The sequence below is a fragment of the Haliotis rubra genome, unplaced genomic scaffold, assembly GCF_003918875.1.
Source record: "Haliotis rubra isolate DU_JTF1 unplaced genomic scaffold, ASM391887v1 Scf4, whole genome shotgun sequence".
NCBI classification, from domain to species: domain Eukaryota; kingdom Metazoa; phylum Mollusca; class Gastropoda; order Lepetellida; family Haliotidae; genus Haliotis; species Haliotis rubra.
This window is the reverse complement of record NW_025767079.1, coordinates 2,015,566-2,036,101: the sequence shown is the minus strand read 5'-3', so window position 1 is coordinate 2,036,101 and position 20,536 is coordinate 2,015,566. Positions and strand designations below refer to the sequence as shown.

General features: G+C 39.0%; 1 protein-coding gene and 1 long non-coding RNA gene across 3 annotated transcripts in view; one reads left to right on the top strand and one right to left on the bottom strand.

Moving 5' to 3' along the window:
* LOC124287184 overlaps positions 1-11,340 on the bottom strand; it is a 20,023-nt gene extending 8,683 nt beyond the window's left edge. The window contains exons 1-2 of the long non-coding RNA XR_006901208.1: positions 11,331-11,340; positions 8,523-8,527 (exon numbers count right to left, since the gene is read on the bottom strand). This is a non-coding gene — a long non-coding RNA (uncharacterized LOC124287184). The remainder of the gene's footprint in view (positions 1-8,522; positions 8,528-11,330) is intronic.
* LOC124287183 lies at positions 5,643-20,536 on the top strand. Of its 2 annotated transcripts, XM_046723673.1 has the most exons (9): positions 5,643-5,811; positions 8,824-8,980; positions 9,425-9,518; positions 10,717-10,844; positions 11,636-11,778; positions 13,598-13,643; positions 17,065-17,210; positions 17,409-17,412; positions 18,248-20,536. In XM_046723673.1, exons 1-9 carry the CDS (start codon positions 5,795-5,797, stop codon positions 18,365-18,367), a joined length of 855 nt encoding a protein of 284 aa, XP_046579629.1. In that variant the 5' UTR covers positions 5,643-5,794; the 3' UTR covers positions 18,368-20,536. The 2 variants fall into 2 exon arrangements, with proteins under 2 accessions (XP_046579629.1, XP_046579630.1); XM_046723674.1 differs by lacking the exon at positions 17,409-17,412 and having other exon boundaries at positions 17,065-17,223; positions 18,250-18,344.

Below are 20,536 nucleotides of genomic sequence, written 5' to 3'. Positions count from 1 at the left end.
GTTATTGATTGTTCAGAAATGTTCTTGTGCAACTTACTTTTTCCAGCATCAGTATGTTTCCATGAGTTTCCGTTTCATGTGCAACTGACCCGTGAAGATGCAAGTTAGAATTGATCAGCAACCCATGCTTGTAAGAGGCAACTGGCGGGACTGAGTGGACAGACTTGTGTTGGTTGATGCATGTGGCTTGCCTGACTGCAGCTCATGTCAATCACTGTATTGTCTGGTCCCTATCACTTGCAGACTGCTGTCATGTAGCTGAAAAGTTGCTGACCTTGTAACTGATGACATCAACAGCTTTCAATCTTTGGCATGGACCAGATGACTTTTATGTACTCTTTTGGTAATGAAATGAAAACTGTTGGTATTTAAACTTTATATTGAATTTTCATTTTCTCCTTCGATGGTGTAATAGTTTGCAAATGTGTACCCAGCATGCCTGTAATATTCAGTATTTTTTTCCTACTGTATTAAAGTGCCTACATAAGGCTTTCCAGACTCTGCCCTTGATATTCGAAACACCATGTAGGTTTTTTTTATCAAATCACATCAATGAAACTTGAATCACATAAGGGTGAATATACAGGATACATTTCAGTAGTGAATAGCACCCACACTTGCAGTTACAAACACCAACTAACTTAAACTAACCCCAACTAGAATTAATGCATGACAGCTTGCACTTTCTGAGAATATTCAATACCGAAATGATCTTAAAAATATATTCACCCTTATATTTGTTCGGTGTAATTGCTTAGCGGTGTAATTGCTTAACCGTGGTGTTTCAATGTCCTTCTGCATTACCAAAATTATTTTGAGGCTTTTCACGTGAGCAAAGAGTTGGGAAGCCCAGTTGTAAAGTCGTTATCTCACTTGGGTAAAATGAGTGAAGTACATTCCTGGTGTTCCCTGATTTAACATTACTGGAATATTGCTAAAAGTGGTGTAAAATTATATTCACTAATTTAACATTAAATATTTTAACATGTTGTATATCATATGGTAAAGTACAGATTGCAGTAGTTATCGGAGGGGTACACAAAATATCTGAAGGTCCGGGTTAGAATGTGCCTTCAGTAACCCATGCTTGCCGTAAGAGGCGACTAAGGGATCGGATGGTCAGGCTCACTTGTCAATTCCCAATTGCGCAGATCGATGCTCATGCTGTTGATCACTGGATTATGTGGTCCAGACTCGATTATTTACAGATCGCTGCCATATAGCTGGAATATTGCTGAGTGCGGCGCAAAAGTAAACTCACTCAATGTTCAAGACTATCAATTGTCAGACTTCGAGTGGGTTAGAATTCTAATGGGACTGACCCAAATATATTAGCATCTTTACTGAGAACAGTGTATTGTGTATCATCATTTTGGTAAACTGATGTTTGAGATTCAGTCCAATGATGTGTGTATTGATCTTGCAAAATAATATATACAATATATTAGGATTCTAAGTAGTATGTTACTGTAATCATATTTATTCACGACCACTTTGCTTGCATGAATAAAACATGCATATTTTGTCAACTGCTGGTGAACCATGTTTGTAATTGAATTTTGCATTACTTCGAATAAACATTTTGTTATGTTGAAATGTTGTATATTCCTTGGACACTTCTGGTAGCTAACTTTACCTGCAAACCAGTCACAACCTCACTATGGCTATGAAGGATTGGCGCCGATATTAGTGTTGATGCTTATCCGGCACCGCAATGCGTTCTGTAAGCAATCCAAGAAACCCATGCGTATCATCCAGGTCATATACAAGTTTTCGAAATTTCATACCCATGCCTGTCATCTGTCCCAATGGCAAAACAGGAAAATGGCTCATTTAGATGGGTACTCATGATGTCAATCACTGGATTGTATGGTCCAGACTCGATTTACATATCAGTCACACGGCTGATAGGGCTGGCTATCGATACAGATCTTAGAGATCGATAATCGTTTAATATATTTCACACCACTGGTGAGAGGTTCATGCATAGGTTACTTTCATGAAAGCATCCTTGGCATAATTTAAAACTTAAATGAAAACTTCCTTTAACTTGATTCTGTCACAAAAGATTTTGAACGCTATTATTGACACTATTTTTCATATGGATGATATTTCCGATTGAAGCTTTTAGCCAGCCCTAACAGCTGAACAATGCTGAGAGAGGTCACACAAGAAAAACTCACCTTCATTTTGCAGAAGGTATCTGTGACAAGTCGTGATTCTTCAGTGGTATATTTATGGGCTGCTTCTTTTAATATTCATTCTGGTGGCCTTACATTCATAGAATTATGCAAACACGCATCACGTATTTAAAATTAACTACAAATATACAAAATTCTAGATATGCTAATACACAACATATATAGATACTGTTAGTATATCAAGATTTATTGTATGCATTTACAGAAGAATTAATGGAGATACGAAAATTACAAAATAAGTGTATTCAAACAAAGAGAAACACCGTGGAACAAGTATTTTGCCACTTGAAGCAGCAGTTTCCTGTTTTACAGACCCGCATTGAATTAACCTTGAATCGCTGGAGAGGCAGTGAATGGGAGCTTATCGTATATTTCAGTGGCGCTTCTTTCACTTTCTTTAACGCCGGTTTCAACAATAGTTCAGCAATATCACGGCCGTGGACACCTAAAATATGCATCACATAGTGTACCCATGTTGGAAATCGAACCTGGGTCATTCGCTCAATCAGCGGACGATTTAACCACCGCCCCTTACATGTTTGTTAAAAATTAATTTGTGCAGAGAGCTGAGGTTCTGAAATTCCCGAATAACGTCTAGTTTACAGAAACATTGGTTTAGCCGTTTTCAACCACAGTGGCAAAATTCGAGTTTCACACCATCAGACGTACACACAAATATACAAAGCTCCATGCAACAAAATCGCAAAACGTTATGGGGTCTGTGACCCTGAGGTGGACAATTTATCTCAGGAGTTTTACATTTTCAACCAACTGTAAGGAAATCTGTGAAATTCATTAGAAACATATCAGTGACTTAAATTTCATGAGTGAGTTGCGTTATCATTTTTCTAAATATCGTGGGACTGAACCAAGTATATATACTACCCATCAAATGTTTACACTCACTAGTGTTAATTTAGTCACTTACTTCTGTCAACTGTTCTAAACTAGATTTGCAAAATATTCCATACTGTTTCCACATGAACTGATGTATTGTAAAACAAATTCGTAAGGTTGAAAAGATTGTCATGAGTTCAATAAATGATGAAACTCAGTGAAAATTGGCGAATATTCTTAACTTTACACCAATACGCAGCTGTTCACATGCACGATATTTGCACATGCTTTTCAGCAATTTGATGCATGATCCTCATACATTTCATCTGCAGAAGGTTTGCAGATGGTTCCCTTGAGTTAGTGGAGAAATTCATATACCACATATACACTACACGCCAAAAGAAACGTTACCCTCCTACCTTTCTGAATTACTTGAAAGATATGTTAGAAGATATTAGTTTACACACAGCAATATCAATCGCCAAAACGCAGCAATATTAAAGCCTAGAAAAGATGGCATGATACACAAGTACGACAAATATGCCACGATTAACAGCTGAAGAGATAGAGAGAGAGAGCCATTGGGATGGTGCAGATGGGGTCGACATACAATGCTGTTGCCAACGCCCTCGGATGCCACCGTATCACGGTTGTACGACTTATTCAGGGCTTTAGACTGGGGCCACCGTAGACAGACCAAGAAGTGGACGTCCACGCATCACAACGCCAGTTGAAGATAGGTACCTCCGTCATTAAGGAAGGGGGGTAACGTTTCTTTTGGCGTTTAGTGTATATACATAACATATAGTGAGTCTAAACTTTTGATGGGTAGTATACATGAAGCCCGCTGAGTGCAAAAGGTGTCCTCTCACATCAAGAATAGGAAAACAATAAAAATGCTTGTCATACTCCGTTGTAATTGCAACATAACGTCAAATTATAGAATTATTAAAATCATATTCCTGTACATGTGACAAGAGTGAGTGAGTGAGTTTTACGCTGAACTGAGCAATATTCCAGCTATATGGCTGCGGTCTGTAAATAATCGAGTCTGGACCACACAATCCAGTGATCAAACACATGAACATCGATCTGCGCAATTGGGAACCGATGACATGTGTCAACCAAGCCAGCGAGCCTGACCACCCGATCCCGTTAGTCGCCTCTTACGACAAGCATGGGTTACTGAAGATCAATATTCTAACCCGGACCTTCACGGGTACATGTGACAAGGAAATCCTGAATAGAAATATGTGGAATCAAGACAACTACCGCTGGCATGGATATGACAAACCAAGAAACAAACTGGGGTAAACCAGGATTCGAACCCATTCACTTGACACATCACACCAGGAGCAGGACAGCACAATGTCTTTGAATGGCATTTAAAGATGTGATGCACATAAGGAAGAGAATGTTTATGGATGTCAAATTATTTATTATGAGGAACACAACTTTTCGGAGTGTATCCTTGCTCTTTAATCAGGTGAATATCCTTACTCCTTCACCTGATGAAGGATTAAGGATATACTCCGAAACGTTGTGTTCCTCATAATAAAGAAGTTGACATCCATGAAAATGCTCTTCCTTAAGGCACAATGTCTTTTAAACATTTACTAATTTCCTGTTTTTGATTAAACTGATACAGATATATATGTTTTCGTCGGGAAATATATTTATGAGGATTGACTATTTTTACGGTTCATTGAATTCATAGACTTTGCATAACACGGATTCATGCACTTTGCGCATCGGATTTTCCAGTCACACCACAATGAACCGAAAACAAAACACAGCCAATCCTTATAATTGTTATACTTTCTTATGTCGTTCACGGGGCTGTAGGAGAACTAGCTAAGATACATAGCGTTCACTGACATGTCAGTGAACGCAATGTATCTTAGCTATAGGAGAACACGCAACTAAAAAAATCTCGTGGCTACGGAGAATTCGAAGATACCCTTACAATAACCAGCTGAAAATAAGTACTCAGAGGTATTTAGAAATTTAGACATTTTAAATCGGTGAAAGTGTATTATTGTAGAAAAGCATGTACAATTCATATGCCTTCGTGTACAAAAATGCACACAAAAATCCCCACGAAACAACAAACCAGCATACAAAAACAAATAACAACAAACAGAACCCCTCACGAAATATACAAAACTGAGCTTGAAAGGTCATTGTTACGCGAGAGATATTCAATTATATTAATAATCAACAAATTAATTAATTGATATTATCATTCAAGGTGAAAAGAGAGAAAACATCTGGGTCGTTTGGACTTTATTTGAACAAACCGTTTTCGCGAGTTGGAATTCTTTTTTCCGTTTTCTTGTTTATGATTAGTCGTCAGATGTCTGAATAAGTAAGAAAAGTGAGACATTTGCCAGTCAAAAGCGTTAAAAACGTGACAGGTATTTTATAGTCTACTTCAGGGCATTATTTTCAAGGAGCCACACTTTAAATATTCCGAGAAGTAACAAGATCGGACCTGACGTTGACTCACTGACAGCCAACTGTGTAACTATGTTTACGGCCAAAGCAAGTCTACATGTTGCTAAGGCAAATGGACGATGACGTCACCGGAAGACAGGTGCTTGTTTACAATATGGCGGCGCACTGACAAGTGCTCTCGAAACTTGCGAACATGCGAGTTTGCTGAAACTGACATTATACGCAGAAGTTATGCTTGGCCAAATAGTTCCTGTTACGTGTGCATGACTGAATCAAATCAATAAGATAACTTGTTGGTGATGGCTGACCCTGAAAGGTAATTTCGTCTGTGTTTGGATTAAAATCTGAATATTTAATCAATAGATCTTGATTTAGTATGGTTGTTTTTACTTTGTCGGAAAGTTGAGCCCAATACTGAATTGATTGAAGTCAGTGATTGGATAAGTCTGAAAATATCGTACAAATTCTGGTATGGATTTTGGCTTCACGACGTAATTTAAATGAGCGAAACAAACCTCACGAGTCGGCCCATATACAATCCTGATGTCAGAATGATGATGATGTCAACACATGAAAAGGCGCATGCATATGCACAAAAAGACTTGATTTGGATGCAAACATTCCACTGATTTTACAGTATACTGAGATAGGGTGACATCTGGGATATGTTGATCCTGAGCTCTTGATTATTTATTAAGCCCTTGAGTATATACCAGAACTTTAATTGATGAGTCCAACTGTGATGAGACTATAGGTTGAGTCAGGTTGTGAGGGAACTGAGGAGGACCTGTATACCCACAAGACAACATTTGACCAATGGTTACTCATGTGGTTTTATTTTTTATGACAAAACAAAGTTCACGCAATAAGTTACTTATGTTTGCAGGATGGGGCATGCATTCCTTTTCAGTTTAAAAAAGGCTTCAGTCAATAATCAGTGTGTGAATGAGCAGACCATTTTATATGTGTATCTCAGTAGTTTTCAGCAGTAGTTTTCAGTAAAACAATTCCTAATCCAACATTCTTGAGACCTACCGCTGGTTCCCAAGTTACCTATCCCATCCCCAGTATTTCACTCATGTACTGATTCACAATGGGTTTTGGTAATTTTCATTTTTGGGTTTTACACTTTGGTTGTAATGTATATGGTTATGTGAACTGATATTTCATGTAACTTCTCATTAACATATGTACATATGATGACCCTGTGAGTCACATGTCGCATGACCTCATCACGGTGACACATATCACAATAAGGCTACAGTCCGAGACATGAGTGCATTATTCACGTCAGCTGCAGCGACCATGTCATGCTTGCTTTCAGTAAAGACATGGACACGTGAAGATCCGTGTTAGAATTGGTCTTCAGCAACCCATGCTTGTCGACTAAAGGGATCAGGTGGTCAGGCTCACTGACTTGGTTTACACATGTCATCGTATTCCAATGGCATAGGTTTATGCTCATGATGTTGATCACTGAATTGTCTGGTCCAGACTAGATTGTTTACAGTCCTCCACCATATAGCTGGAATATTCTTGAGTGCAGCATTAAACAACAAACCAACATCAAGTAAAGACATGGATATGTATATGCCTAAGTGATGCACTTAAAAGGTGGAAATTTCAACGTTGTGTTCCTCATGAAAAAGAAGTTGACATCCATAAACTCTCACCTTTAATGATTTACTATTGCATTATCAAATTTCTTCATACACATGTGTACACAAAATGCAGCTTATTTATTTGGAGTTCTGAGAACTCTATATTGGCTATGTTTATGTGTTGTGGTATATTGCCATCCCTTGGTATCAGCAGTTTAAAATATTTGCAGGCCCTTGTCTTTTTTTTTAACTGGAATCTTTCCCTTGTTTTTTTTCTTTATTAACGTTTGGAAATCATCCCTGATCCATCATGTTACGATAACTTTCAGTTTCACTTCCTGGTATTTCAGCGCTTTGCACATAGGAATGTCAACACCAGTCTTTAACAAATAGAAACGTCTCTCTGTGCCATAGGCTTTGCTAACTGATCTTGTAGAAACTGTGTGAAACTGTTGTGAAAAATAGTGTAGTCTATTTTGTTTTTATTGGTTTGACAGTAGATTTTTAAGCCTGCTGGCCAACTAGCAAATTAAAGTATTGCAAACACTGCTGGTTATGCCAGGTTAGGCTTAATCCCCAGCAACCTGTGTTGGTATGAAGAGACGGACGTCATGGATCAAATGTCTTGATTGATATCATGGCATTATATCCTGATAGTGTGGATTGTTGCTTCAGATGTCATTTGCCAGATTCTAATGTTTTGTGATATTTTGGGATAACTCTATCTGTGTCATTGTACATGTTTTTCATTATCCTCCCCAAAACATGTAATATTTTTAGGACTCCCCCCATGTAGACCCTCAGCTGACCAGTCCCTTATATTTTGATAAATCTGTGAACTGACAATGCAACAAAAGGCTCAACTCTGCTTGATGTGGTGCCATGGCCACCCTGTCACTTTAGGGAGATTCCTTTACGTGATTGTGGATGGCATCAAAGTATATTCTGTCACTGACAGTGTCTTCACACTGTATACATGGTATAGTGCTAGTTTTGCACTGGTGCCAGTTATTCACATTACAAGCCCCTGTGATTGTGGATTGTAGGCTCTTTCAGTGTTGTCACAACCCCTAGTGACCAGATGGTGGAGACAGGAACATGTGCGGACACCTAGTTGCGGGTGTAGTAACATGCAATATCATTGGATAAAATGCTGTGACTATGTGACCAAGTTCACCCAGCTGCAAATGGGTACCTTGTGAGGATGAGTCTGTGTGATAACTCGCTGCGCTTAACAGGCTGCATGAGTTGAATACTCCCCAGGGAGTTGAGTTGGTTAAAGAAGGCCAGGAAAAAAGACATTCGTTGATTAAGGGAAGACTCAAACGCCTTGAGCATGTACTAGTTGCATGGATATGTGCGCTATATAAATATCCTATCATTCATCCATCCACTCATATACCTATCCATCCATCCATCCATCCACCAGCACTGTTGTATGCTGCATCAGTTTGGACTTTCTTCTCATGTTGACATTTTTATCTTACTGACAGGGATAATGACATAATACAAAGGAAAAATGTAAATCTCAAGCATAGTCGTTTCCTTAAATGTTTAAATATTTTAAAGTAATTTGATGTATTTCCATTCATAGAAAAATGTTCTGAACTGAGTGCATGTGATTCTCGGAGAAGTAAAAGAATTAAAAAGCATATCTGTTAACGGTCATGATAAAATTCACTTGAAAAGTTTGACATGCTAGATGGTTAATCTTCTCATCATTCCAGTGTATCTGTCTCGACGGACAGTTCCATCAGTCAAACATCTAAAGACACAGGGGAGACAAGTCAGACGGGTTCAGATGGCACCAATGTCCCGCTGTCTGTTGTAGCACTGAACCAACAAGCTGGATACTTTAGAGCTCAGCAGAAAACCCTTCCAGAGGTAAATGCAGATTTTTTCCCAAGTGTGTTTCCACATTGTAATAATTATACAACAGGAATATATGATAATCATTACTATAGCCAAGGGGATTCATAATTTGCTTGCCCGACAGAAAAAAACACTGGAATCGGACGTTGGGCAGTGGGTTATTTCCACCCCTGATATTGCTTGATGACTTGCAGCTCTGTTTGTCCATGCCTTGCAACAAATTGAGAAGCCCCCATATAAGCATAGTGAATGTGAGTTTCTAGTTTATTGTGAAAAAGGTCACTGAGGGTTTTGCCATCATGTCAACAAGTGCTTGTGAACAATAGTGAATCTGCTTTGAAAGATGGTAGAATAGGGATGAAAATGTCTATATGCCCATATAGTGATAACTAGTAGCAATTCCCCCAATGCTTATTTCCGTTGCAATACTGTGTACTGTATGTCCCTTGTTGTCAGTTGCCGTCTCAGCGGTTTAAGCACAGTGTGTGGCATGACTTGCGAGAGCGCAGTGTCAAGGGGGATGAGCTGAAGGCTCCTCGTGTCAGGAAAGGTGAGTTGAGTAGGAATCTGGGATGTGATCTCATCTGAGGCCATACTGTATACAACTTGGACAAGGACACCTTAGACATAACCAGGGTGTGGAGTAGTGTTGGGAATTGTTGAAATCCCATAATTGTCATTGATGATCGGTTCATAACAACCGATCAATCATCGAAAATGATTGGTTAGCGTCATTTATCAAAGTTTCCTGGTTATGTTTGTTAATGCACAAACAATAGACAAAACATCTAGTTCTTTCGGGAATTTTGCAAATTGCACAAAATGCATTTGTGAATTTCACATCTTTAAAGGATGACCAGCATGTTAGGAACATAAATTATCTGGAGTCTTTAAGATAAATTCAATCATGTAAGCTTGTAGTGCTTATGAATGTAACAGACAAAACCAACCTTGTGAAAAATATTAATGCAAACAAGTGTTCCAAAATTGCTTGTGTTCGATTATGTGAAAACATGATTGATTGCTTGATCATTTTGCGACCAATCTTCGATTATTTCAATTAATCGGACCACCACTAGCTGTTATATATTCTGCATGAAATTGAAGATGAGTTATCTCCCTTGGTTAACAAATACACATTCCAGCATGCTCTGGCACTACTTGAAGTTGAACCAAAAAAGGTGTTCATCATCTCATATTGTGTCACCACTGGATTCTTTCATTACCAGCAGTAACTACTGGTATCTCTTCAGCTGTGTTGTCCTCAGCTGAACATAAGTAGTCAGCATATGTTATAGTGTCTATTTGAAATTGAAGATGAATTATCTCCCTTTCTTATCAAATCTACGTGGTAACAAGTGCTCTTTTGTGAGTCTGTTGAATTCTGCTAATGTCAGAGTTGTAAAGAAAGTAGCAATTGGCTTAAAACATGTATAATAGGCGTCATTAATAAAGGCTCAAATGATATATAGCACATGTAAAGAAAAGTTTGTCAGAAATTAAAGAATTAAGAGTGTCATCATAATGTTTAATGTGTTTATAAACGTGACATACATCAGCAAATATCAGTTGTATAGGCCAACCCCCAAAATGAAAATGACAAACATGAGAAGGAACGGACATTCTACAAGTTGAAATTGAAGATGAGTTATCTCCCCTTAGTTCTCAACTGTATTCTTTTTATGACTTTGTTAAGTTCGACTAATGTGAGTGTTTGAAAGAAAGTATTTCTTGCAAAATGTCATCAGGTCCTGAGGAGAAGGAACGGACATTCTACGAGCTGCGTGATGAGGAGGACAACTTGATCCACCACTCACTCACTGGTCGAGAGAGGACCAGATACAGGGACCAGGCAGAGAACTGGGAAACAGCTAAGGTGAGGCACCGTGGGACGGGGACGGTCTTATTGTGTCAACCTGTACTTTATAAGACAGGGCACTAAGGTTTTTTTACCAAATGTGATGACTCTGTACAAGAATGATTTCTGGAGTTACAATGCTCATGAAAGTTAAAATAATGACATAATACTGTCGTTTCGTATCTAGCAGACCACATTAAAAAGCTCCATACTCATTACTTTCACCTCAGGGGTTGGTCGTGTAGCCTAGTGGTTAAACTAAAGTGTTTGTTCTTCAGGCCAAAGCCCCGGGTTTTATTCCCCACGTTGGTACATTGTGTCAAGCCCATTTATGGTGTCTCCTGCTGTTATATTGGTGAAATAATACTAAAAGCAGCATAAAACCATACTCACTCACTTTATTACTGGTCCAAGAAGCAACAAAATGATTCAAAAACAAGATCATGGAATACTGCTAAGAATGGAAGAAAGCTCAATCACTCACAAACTGACGCAAGCATGTACACACACCATGCCAGACATGCCATACACCATACATAATGCTCAGCTCACTTTGAACCAAGGGCGGTGGGGTAGCCCAGTGGTTAAAGCGTTCTTTCGTCACACTGAAGACCCGGGTTCAATTCAATATTGCTAAAAGCGGCATAAAACTCTACTCACTCACTCACTTTGAATGTAGTATATGAACAACAAGATCTACTTTGTTCAGGTTGTTTGATCTTAGCACCATAAGATACTTTTGCTTATGTATACCAAGGGAGCTTATAAGAATTTATCAAAAAATAATTAATTTGGTTGCCCGGTTCCAGTTTGCCAGCATCACCTACCAGGAGTTGCAGGACAAATACCAGAAGAAGAACATGGAGCGCATTCTGGGAAGATTGAAGCAGGTCGTACACCTCAACCTGATGCATAACGCCATCACCAATCTCAGTCACCACTCCTTCCCACTGTGAGTATACAGGCAATGTCCTCTTCCGTAGGAGGCAGTAGGGTAGTCTAGTGGTTAAAGTGTACGCTTGTCACGCCGGGTTCTATTCCCTACATGCACATGGGCACAATTTGTGAAGCCCATTTCTAGTCTCCCCCACCGTGATATTGCTGGAATATTGCTAAAAGCGGCGTAAAACTAAACTCAGTCAGTCAGTCAGTATTGTTAAACCAAACTCACTCACTCCTCTCCCATGGATTTTTGGACAAAAAATTCTCTCAGGTACCTGGAAGGGATAAAGGATATCATTTCATAATAATATTATATAGTATAGTAATAGAATATTTAATTTGGCTAATGAAATATGATGTATCTGTAATCACGTGACGTGAAAAAGTGATATTTTTATCAGTGGTGTATTTGACAGATACATCATATTTCACTAGAAAAATGAAATATTCTATTATTGTCCCGTGCCACATCGTGGAACGGGGGAGTATGTATTCAGCGGCGTCCGTCCGTTTGTCCCGATTCTTGTTAACCTGATATCTCATGAACTGTTGTACCCAATGTCTTTAAGTCTTGTGACAGCCTACATTGGGGGATTACACAGACACCAGTTGATTTTGGTATCCTTGACCTTATTTTCAAGGTCACCACGATACTTTGACCACTTTTCAAATTCTTGTTAACGCGATATCTCATAAAACATTGCACCCAATGTCTTCAATTATGTCGACAGCCTATATTGGGTGATTATGCAGATACCAGCCATTTCAGGCATCTTGTATGTGACCAAAAATAAAAAGTAGTAAATGTGTTATAAATATTCCTTTCTTTAGTGGCGGGGGACATTTCCATATCAGTGGCAAACACTTGTTTTATACTTCAAATTTATATTTGATTAAATCTATAAAATCCAAATTCTCCCGGCTGTATACTAAAGACTGTTCACTTCTTAGTTCAGGCACACAGATAAGACATAGTTCAGTGTTTAAAAATAAAATAAGAATCGAGACAACACATAGTTTATAAACTGCTGTCAGGACTTATAATAATATCCATCAAATGATCATTTTGGTCATTAAATGTAAAAAAGTGTTCTTACAAATACATGAGAACCACAAACAGACTTGGATAAAAATTGGAAGTATACTGTAATGGAATATTTAAGATAGTACTCCTATTGGAAATATTGATGACACCCAGTTTTTTACAAAGCTATTAGTCGAGTAACATTTGACATAGGTTTGGATAGTGGTACCATTAACATGACTGATACCATAATACCTGTAGTGGTCCAGTCATGTTGTAGTACTGAGGCCGATACTGGTCTGTTGCCTCTAATGGTGCCATGAAATTCTTATCCTTTCTGAGATGGAGTAAGTTCATGGGCAACTTGAGGTATCATCCAGGCCCCCATTTCTCGAAACAAACTTAAGTCTGAGTTTTGACTTAAGTCAGAGTTTTGACTCAAATTTGAGAAACCTCATTTCCCAGAATGAACTGAAATCGATATTAAACTTAAGCATAGTAGACAATTTGAGTTTGGTGAATAGAATACTTAAGTTTTTTTGGCTTTTATATTTTCAAAATGCAGCGGAGTTAAACATTCAGCTCTTTCAAATTGTCAAACTCAGTTTGAATTTTGAGTAAAAAGTTAAGTTTGTTTCGAGAAATCAGGGCCTGGTCTTACAAACCTGTTTCACTTTACCTCAGCATGACATAATGCCGGGGATGTAAAGTTGTATTTTGCATTCTGCCACAATGTAATGTAGCACTAATATTGCTGTCTGGTGGAATAAAGCATTCATAAATGTCTAAATGTTATCTGTTTCAGGTGCGAATACTTGAACGTCAACAACAACTACATATATTCCTTGAAGGTAAGCAGCAAGCGTAGATACAGGTATTTGGGAAAGCTGGATTGCACTAAACAGTGACTTTGGTGAAATAATTTAGCCTAAAAATTGTGAATTATTCGTTGCATTTATTAAAATTTGTCCACCCCTTCACAGGCCACCATGATTGCTGGAATATTGCTACTTGGAGCATTAAGCAACATGGAAGCAAAACACAAATGAAAAGTTAATAGCTTTGTTTCATCTCTATAGAATATGCACACAGCTTAGTACAGATATTAATGTCTTTCTGTTTAGCAGTTATTAAGGTTATGATCAGGTGATACTCTTACTGGTAGACGCCCAGAGAGCGGAAGGTCGCGGGTTCGATACCCGACCGCGTCATACCAAAAGACGTTAAAATATGGTACTTGTTGGTCCCTGCCTGGCGCTCGGCATTAATGGGTACAACAAGGACTGGTCGGCACGGAGTCAGTATACTGTGTCTGAGTGGGGTATTCATGCTTCACTGCGGCATGGTATCTCAGTGGGCTAGCACTATAAAACCAGCTTAAGTCTGGGCTAGTACAAGCAGCCGCACATACACACACACACGTATGCACGTCGTCATATGAGCGAAATATTCTCAAGCACGACGATAAATCCAATTTCACCTCACCTCACCTCACCTTACTGGTAGATATCGTGTGTTACACCAAGAGTGTGTCTATTGCTTATTTAGGTTATGATTGGAAGGAGAGTAAGCCTTGGGTTAGGATTTTCTTGATCATTTATGTCTCCCCTGCACAAAGTGTAAGTAGGGTGTATTATATCATCTATATCATTCTTGGGGTGGTGGGGTAGGCATTCGCTCCTAATGGTTAAAGCATTCGCTCGTCACGCCAAGGCCTTTGTTTGATTCCCCACAGGGGTACAATGTGTGAAGCCTATTTCTGGTGTCCCCCACTGTGATATTGCTGGAATATTGTTAAAAGTGAGTAGAACTCAACTAGTTCACTCGCTATCATCCTAGGGCATGCTCAGCAGGGATGGCGGTTATCACTAAACTACAAGCCTGGACCAGTTATGTTAATGTTATGTTATAAGGGCAAGCAGAATTTCTGCCATTTGGGGTGGCTTTGCTGTATGTTATCACCACTGTTCACTGTGTGTGTGTGTCTCTCTCTCTCTTCTCTCTCTCTCTCTCTCTCTCTCTCTCTCTGGGTTGCACCCTGGAAGAGGTGTTGGTCGTTGCCATCAAAATGGCTGAAAACAGACAGCAGGGTGATTTAGTTCTACTGTCAATTTATTCTTCACCCAAATAAGATGGCGTCAATGTGCGACGCTGATTACAGCAAGTTTACAGTACAACAGAAATAGATGGATTGTCTCCCTTAGTTCAATAACACGACGCTCACTGATTACACCATACCAGGTTATCTCCCTTAGTTCAATGATCTGGCATTCCACAGATTAACTACAGGTATACAACCCACACAAGTTATCTCACTTACCTAGTAGCAAATCATTTACACATACCATACAACTCAGCATTAACCTTTGCATGGATGGTTAAGTATAATTCTGTTCTTACTCCATAATTACTGAGTAACAATAACTCATATTGGATGAATATATATGCTACACAGGTACTTCAACATGTACATATAATCTGCATGAAACTATATATTCTAAATGGAGTAATACTGTAACTTGAATTATCATAACTCAACAGTTATCTTCAGTTGAATACACAATATTTACAGTACAATCTCAATAAATATTTACCAATACTTGCATTCAACAAATATATTTCCCTGTTTCAACATATTTGTTACGGACTAAATTATGATCTAACCATTTAATATCTAAACATCAGTTTCAAGTAATTTAAAATACTTTCGTAATGTTCTATCCTTCTTACCGGAATAAAGTGCCCTTGACCTTACTTCCGATCTGTCCCAAACAGTATGCGCATAACCCTGACGACACTGACCATGCTACTTCCGGTTCGCAGCAATTACAATTTACTCTAGCAATAATAATATTTTGGTCTGCCCACAAGGTTTAATCCATTTAATGAGCTTCTAGGTCACAGAATGCAAAAGCGAATGGTTGTAACTGACATATGTACAGCATCAAGCAAAATAGCAATCGACTTGCACTACAAATAGGTCACAAAGTTTTGTCGAACGACAGACTCAAAGAACTAAACAAATGCACAGTTCCTAGTGTGTTTACATCCAAACACAAGTGTAAACATGACCTACAGGGGCTTACGAGGGAATGTGCCTGATGTTGAGTTTGAATACATACCTGAAAACAGACAACAGCGTGATTTAGTTCCAGCGTCAATTTATTCTTCACCCCAATAAGATGGCGTCAATGTGCCACGCTGGTGACGTCACATCTGCTGGTGATGTCACATCTACGCATTACCTCACAACCAGTTATGTATTCTGAACAAACGTCTGTTGGTTCGACCAATGGGGGGTACCTAATTCAACATAATTTTAGCTAAAATTACCAAAAATATATATTATAATTCTAAAGGGCTAACACGTGCGTGCATGCGTGCGTTCGTGTGTGTTATTGTCAGTTTGCCGATAAATTGATACAAAAGGTTCCTGTTCCTGTCATTGGCTCGTCACGCCGAAGACCCGGGTTCAAGTCCCCACATGGGTACAATGTGTGAAGCCCATTTCTGGTGTCCCCCGCCGTGATGTTGCTGGAATATTGCTAAAAGCGGCGTAAAACCAAACTCAGTCAGTCAGTCCTGTTCCTGTATATGTATTGTGATAAGATCACCATGAACCTGTTTTCAGGATATTGTCTGGTCAGTTGCATGACAACTGCATGTGGCATTCAGGAAGGTTGAAATAATTGAACATTTTGACATGGCTGATCCCAGGTTCTAGGTCATACTGAATTACAAAGGTAAAGCAGATATTTGAATTTTTGTCATTTTAAAACTTGTAAAGAATAGGAAAGTTGATGGAAACACTACAGACTGCTCCAGTCAAATATTTTGGCAGAACAACCAATCTGACAGCACATGATATTGTGATATTGCTGGAATATTGCATAGTACCTTACTCACTCGCTCACTCACTAAAGACTTTTAAAGAGAACACAGTTTTTCAAAATCACATGATGTCAGCATCAGGGATTTATCGATAAGTAAGAGAGTGTTGGAGCAGTCCATCAAAAGAACAATAAAGGGATGTTTACATTTAAATAAATTGGAAAAATATCATAGAACCTGTGGTCCCATCAAAAGAACAAAATATCAGAGAAGTATTATGGAACCTGCTCTTCATCAGTAGAAAAATAAAAATGGAGCAACTATTATAAAACATGTGGTCCATCAAATGAATAAGATCAAAATATGTTGAAGATCCTGCATCATATGATGACAAGTCGATACTGGTATTCAGTAGGACCATAAAGTTGACTTGTGTTGCAGAATCTGCCGTCCATACCACGGATCAAGCACCTGTTGGCTGTAGACAACAACATTGAGGACTTGGAAGGACTGAAGAAACTCCGCTCCACCAACCTGGAGGAGCTCTACCTCTCAGGCAACCCAGTGACCTTTATATCCGGCTACCGGGTACCGACATAGGTAGGTTTACCTTTGGTGGGAAGATACTGATGATTCTTAAGGATCTGGGTGGGACCTGATCCACAAAGCGTTCGTAACGTTACGACACTGCATAGTTTATCACAGGTTTATGAACGTTTGTATACTTTTGCATGATACGTTTTCCACTTTTGTCCATCAGTCTATTGTAATTACTTACATTTTCAACATCTTTTAGGAAGTTACAAATTGAAGTATATGATCTCAGAAATTGTGTCTAAACTGTTGTCATAAAGTTCCACAAAAACTTCGGACATAGCTGCGATTTAAGACTTATTTGGGGGGGATTTTAGATGTTCAAGCAGCAAGGAATCCCATGCTTGATAATGGTGTTAGAAACTGTTACCCTTCCATTCCTACTATGGAAGATTTTTGAAATTGCTCGTTTAATGTCTTTCAGCAGTCTGTGCACATGTGTTCAGGGTTTTACCTTGACTAACAAATAGGGGGGTCCTGGGGACAACTAATTATTAATTTAAAGTCCTAGGTTGCAGTACGAGGGTCGTGTGAAGAAATGGTGTAGAGAACTCTATGTTTTGATAATTTCTTTAGAGCCTGGAATGAATCATTGATCATGTGAACTGATGTGTGAAATGATGCACGTAACAGTACTGAAAGAAACAACCAAACACTTAGCAAAGTCATAGATGTGTTGTGGGTACAGTTAACAATATTGTGTGTCCATCTGGACGCAGAGAATTTTTTTCTGCGTCCATTCTCTACATTTGTGTGTACGGGACGCACATTTGCGTGTCACATAAAACCCTGATATGTTGTATATTATAGTCTCTCATGCGAATTTCTAGTCTGTTAATCCCATAAATCTTGGGATATTTCACTTTTATTTTCCCTTTAACAGCTGATGATCCCACCTTCAGAATGTTATAACAAAAAGATCATATTTTGTATTAATTTTGTTGCCCATAAGTATTTGAACTCTCTATGACCTTTATTTAGTTTGACTATCAATATGATATCATGATGATGATGGTGATCCTGTTCTTACAGAGTGTTTAAGATCCTGCCCCGATTGCGGGTCCTTGACGGTATTCCCCGCCTCAAGTCCGACGACGACTCCGAGCCAGAGGAGGAGAAGGAGAGCCCTCGAACCTGTGTAGTGTCGTAGACAGGGTGTTGCGTGCAGAGCAGCATATTGTTGGATTGCGGAGTGTCTGAGCGTGGATATGAGAGTGTTGGTGTACACTGAGAGAGACTTGGGATGTTAGGGGTGGCTGACTTGAGGGATTTACAGGAATGTGTGGGGAGGGTGTAGTATTGTTGGATGGGGTTACGCTCATGATAATGGCATTGGTAATGGACATATGGGGAAGTTGTTTTAAGGGCTACTTTTTTTTAATTTAAGATTAATTGCTTAGTTAGTAGTCTTGAGGGCTGAGCACGAACATTTGTTGTTGAACTGAGTTTAATGCTGCCCATGGGCGTTATGATATGGGATTGGTCTTGACTGACATTCTTAGGGGATTTTACATTACAGCTGCTCTGCTCTGATTAATTGTTGTTGGGGTTTGGGTTGTAGTTCCTTTGGGTTATGCGTGACAGGGAAAATATTATCAGAACAAATCAGGTGTAGTGACTTTCGTTGGGTGGTAGGGGAAGGGAGATTTGATGACAGATGTGTTTAGGGGCATTTAGACTTGAGTTGATGGTGACTTGTACATATATGATGGTACAGGGAGCTGTCATGTGGTACATATTTTAATGTGTTTAAATTTAATATTTGAGGTTCTTTAAAATTTTGTTACATATAATTTCTTAAAAAGCAGCAGGATGGAATTGCTGTAATGAATTCAAATCAATTGGACTAAAAAAATCATCCCCCCCCCAAAAAAAAAATGGAAACAGGTTTAAAATGTAATAATGATACTTTTTTCATGTTACTGCAGTCAGTCTGTCCGGGCTTGACAGATTAATCCCATTATTGTGAGAAAATTATGTGATCCTTGACTTCTTTGAGTAGTATATGTTCAAAATATTATTGCTCACATGCAGTTAATGCAAATCTATGTCATTGATCTGTTGGTGGGATAGAATTGTCTGGTCTTTGAGAAAACTCCACTTGGCAGTGAAGTTGCTGTGAAGTTTTGCACTTTACCCAATGCCTGTCGATGGGGATGATATTGACTGGTCTTCTAGCATGCTTGGCAGTGAAGTCGCTGTGAAGTTTTGCACTTCACCCATGGCCTGTCTGTTTGGGATGATGATTGGTCTTCTATCATGCTTGGCTGTGCTGTGAAGTCGTTGAGAAGTTCTTCACTTTACCCATGGCCTGTCGATGGGGATGATATTGACTGGTCTTCTAGCATGCTTGGCAGTGAAGTCGCTGTGAAGTTTTGCACTTCACCCATGGCCTGTCTGTTTGGGATGATGATTGGTCTTCTAGCATGCTTGGCTGTGCTGTGAAGTCGCTGAGGAGTTCTTCACTTTACCCATGGCCTGTCGATGGGGATGATAATGACTGGTCTTCTAGCATGCTTGGCTGTAGTGTGAAGTTGCTGAGAAGTTCTGCACTTTACCCATGGCCTGTTCTGATTGTGATATATTTATTGTTACTCAATGTCTGCTGTTTGCACAAGCCTTGATGGCCTCTGCTCCATGTTTGTTTATGTTGTCTTGATTATGTGGCAAGACTGTGATGTTATCAAACACTGTGATAAACAATAAGTGAAGAGAGGGAGGTAACAGAAATCATTTTGGATGAGCTTTGCTGTTGCACTGCATTAATTGTACAACCTTGACCTTGTATTGTCTTCAGGATATAATCTGGGGAATGTGCTGTATCAGCATTTTGTTCCAAGCAAAGAAACTGTGACAACACATTTACAGACAAACCAACTATTCTAAAAGGCATATGGAAGTATGATCATCCTTATCTTTCGCCCCGAAGATCCAGGTTCGATTCCCCACATGGGCACAATGTGTGAAGCCCATTTCTGGTGTCCCCCTGCCGTGATATTGCTGGAATTTTGCTAAAAGTGGCATAAAACTAAACTCACTTACTCACCTTATCTTTCAATTCCTCATTGATGATGTGAAACAAAGAGTGATTCATTGTTAGACAGCTGCGGTATATCATATTTGTGCAATAATCTGTGCGAAAGAGCCACATACTCACTTATTCATGATCAGAAAGTTATTGTCTGACTCCATCTGAAATGTCCCAGGTCCCTGTGAAATGATAATGTTCAGGGCTCCAGATAAGGGCCATATCGGTGTATATAAGGATAAAAAATATGCACGATATGATAGGAAATAATTTAGAAAACGTGGCAGATAC

Excerpts from the sequence above, each read along its gene's own strand:
- LOC124287183 (XM_046723673.1), top strand. Across the intron at positions 9,519-10,716 it reads GGCTCCTCGTGTCAGGAAAG|GTCCTGAGGAGAAGGAACGG; the intron begins GTGAGTTGAGTA and ends AAATGTCATCAG. Across the intron at positions 10,845-11,635 it reads AGAACTGGGAAACAGCTAAG|TTTGCCAGCATCACCTACCA; the intron begins GTGAGGCACCGT and ends GCCCGGTTCCAG.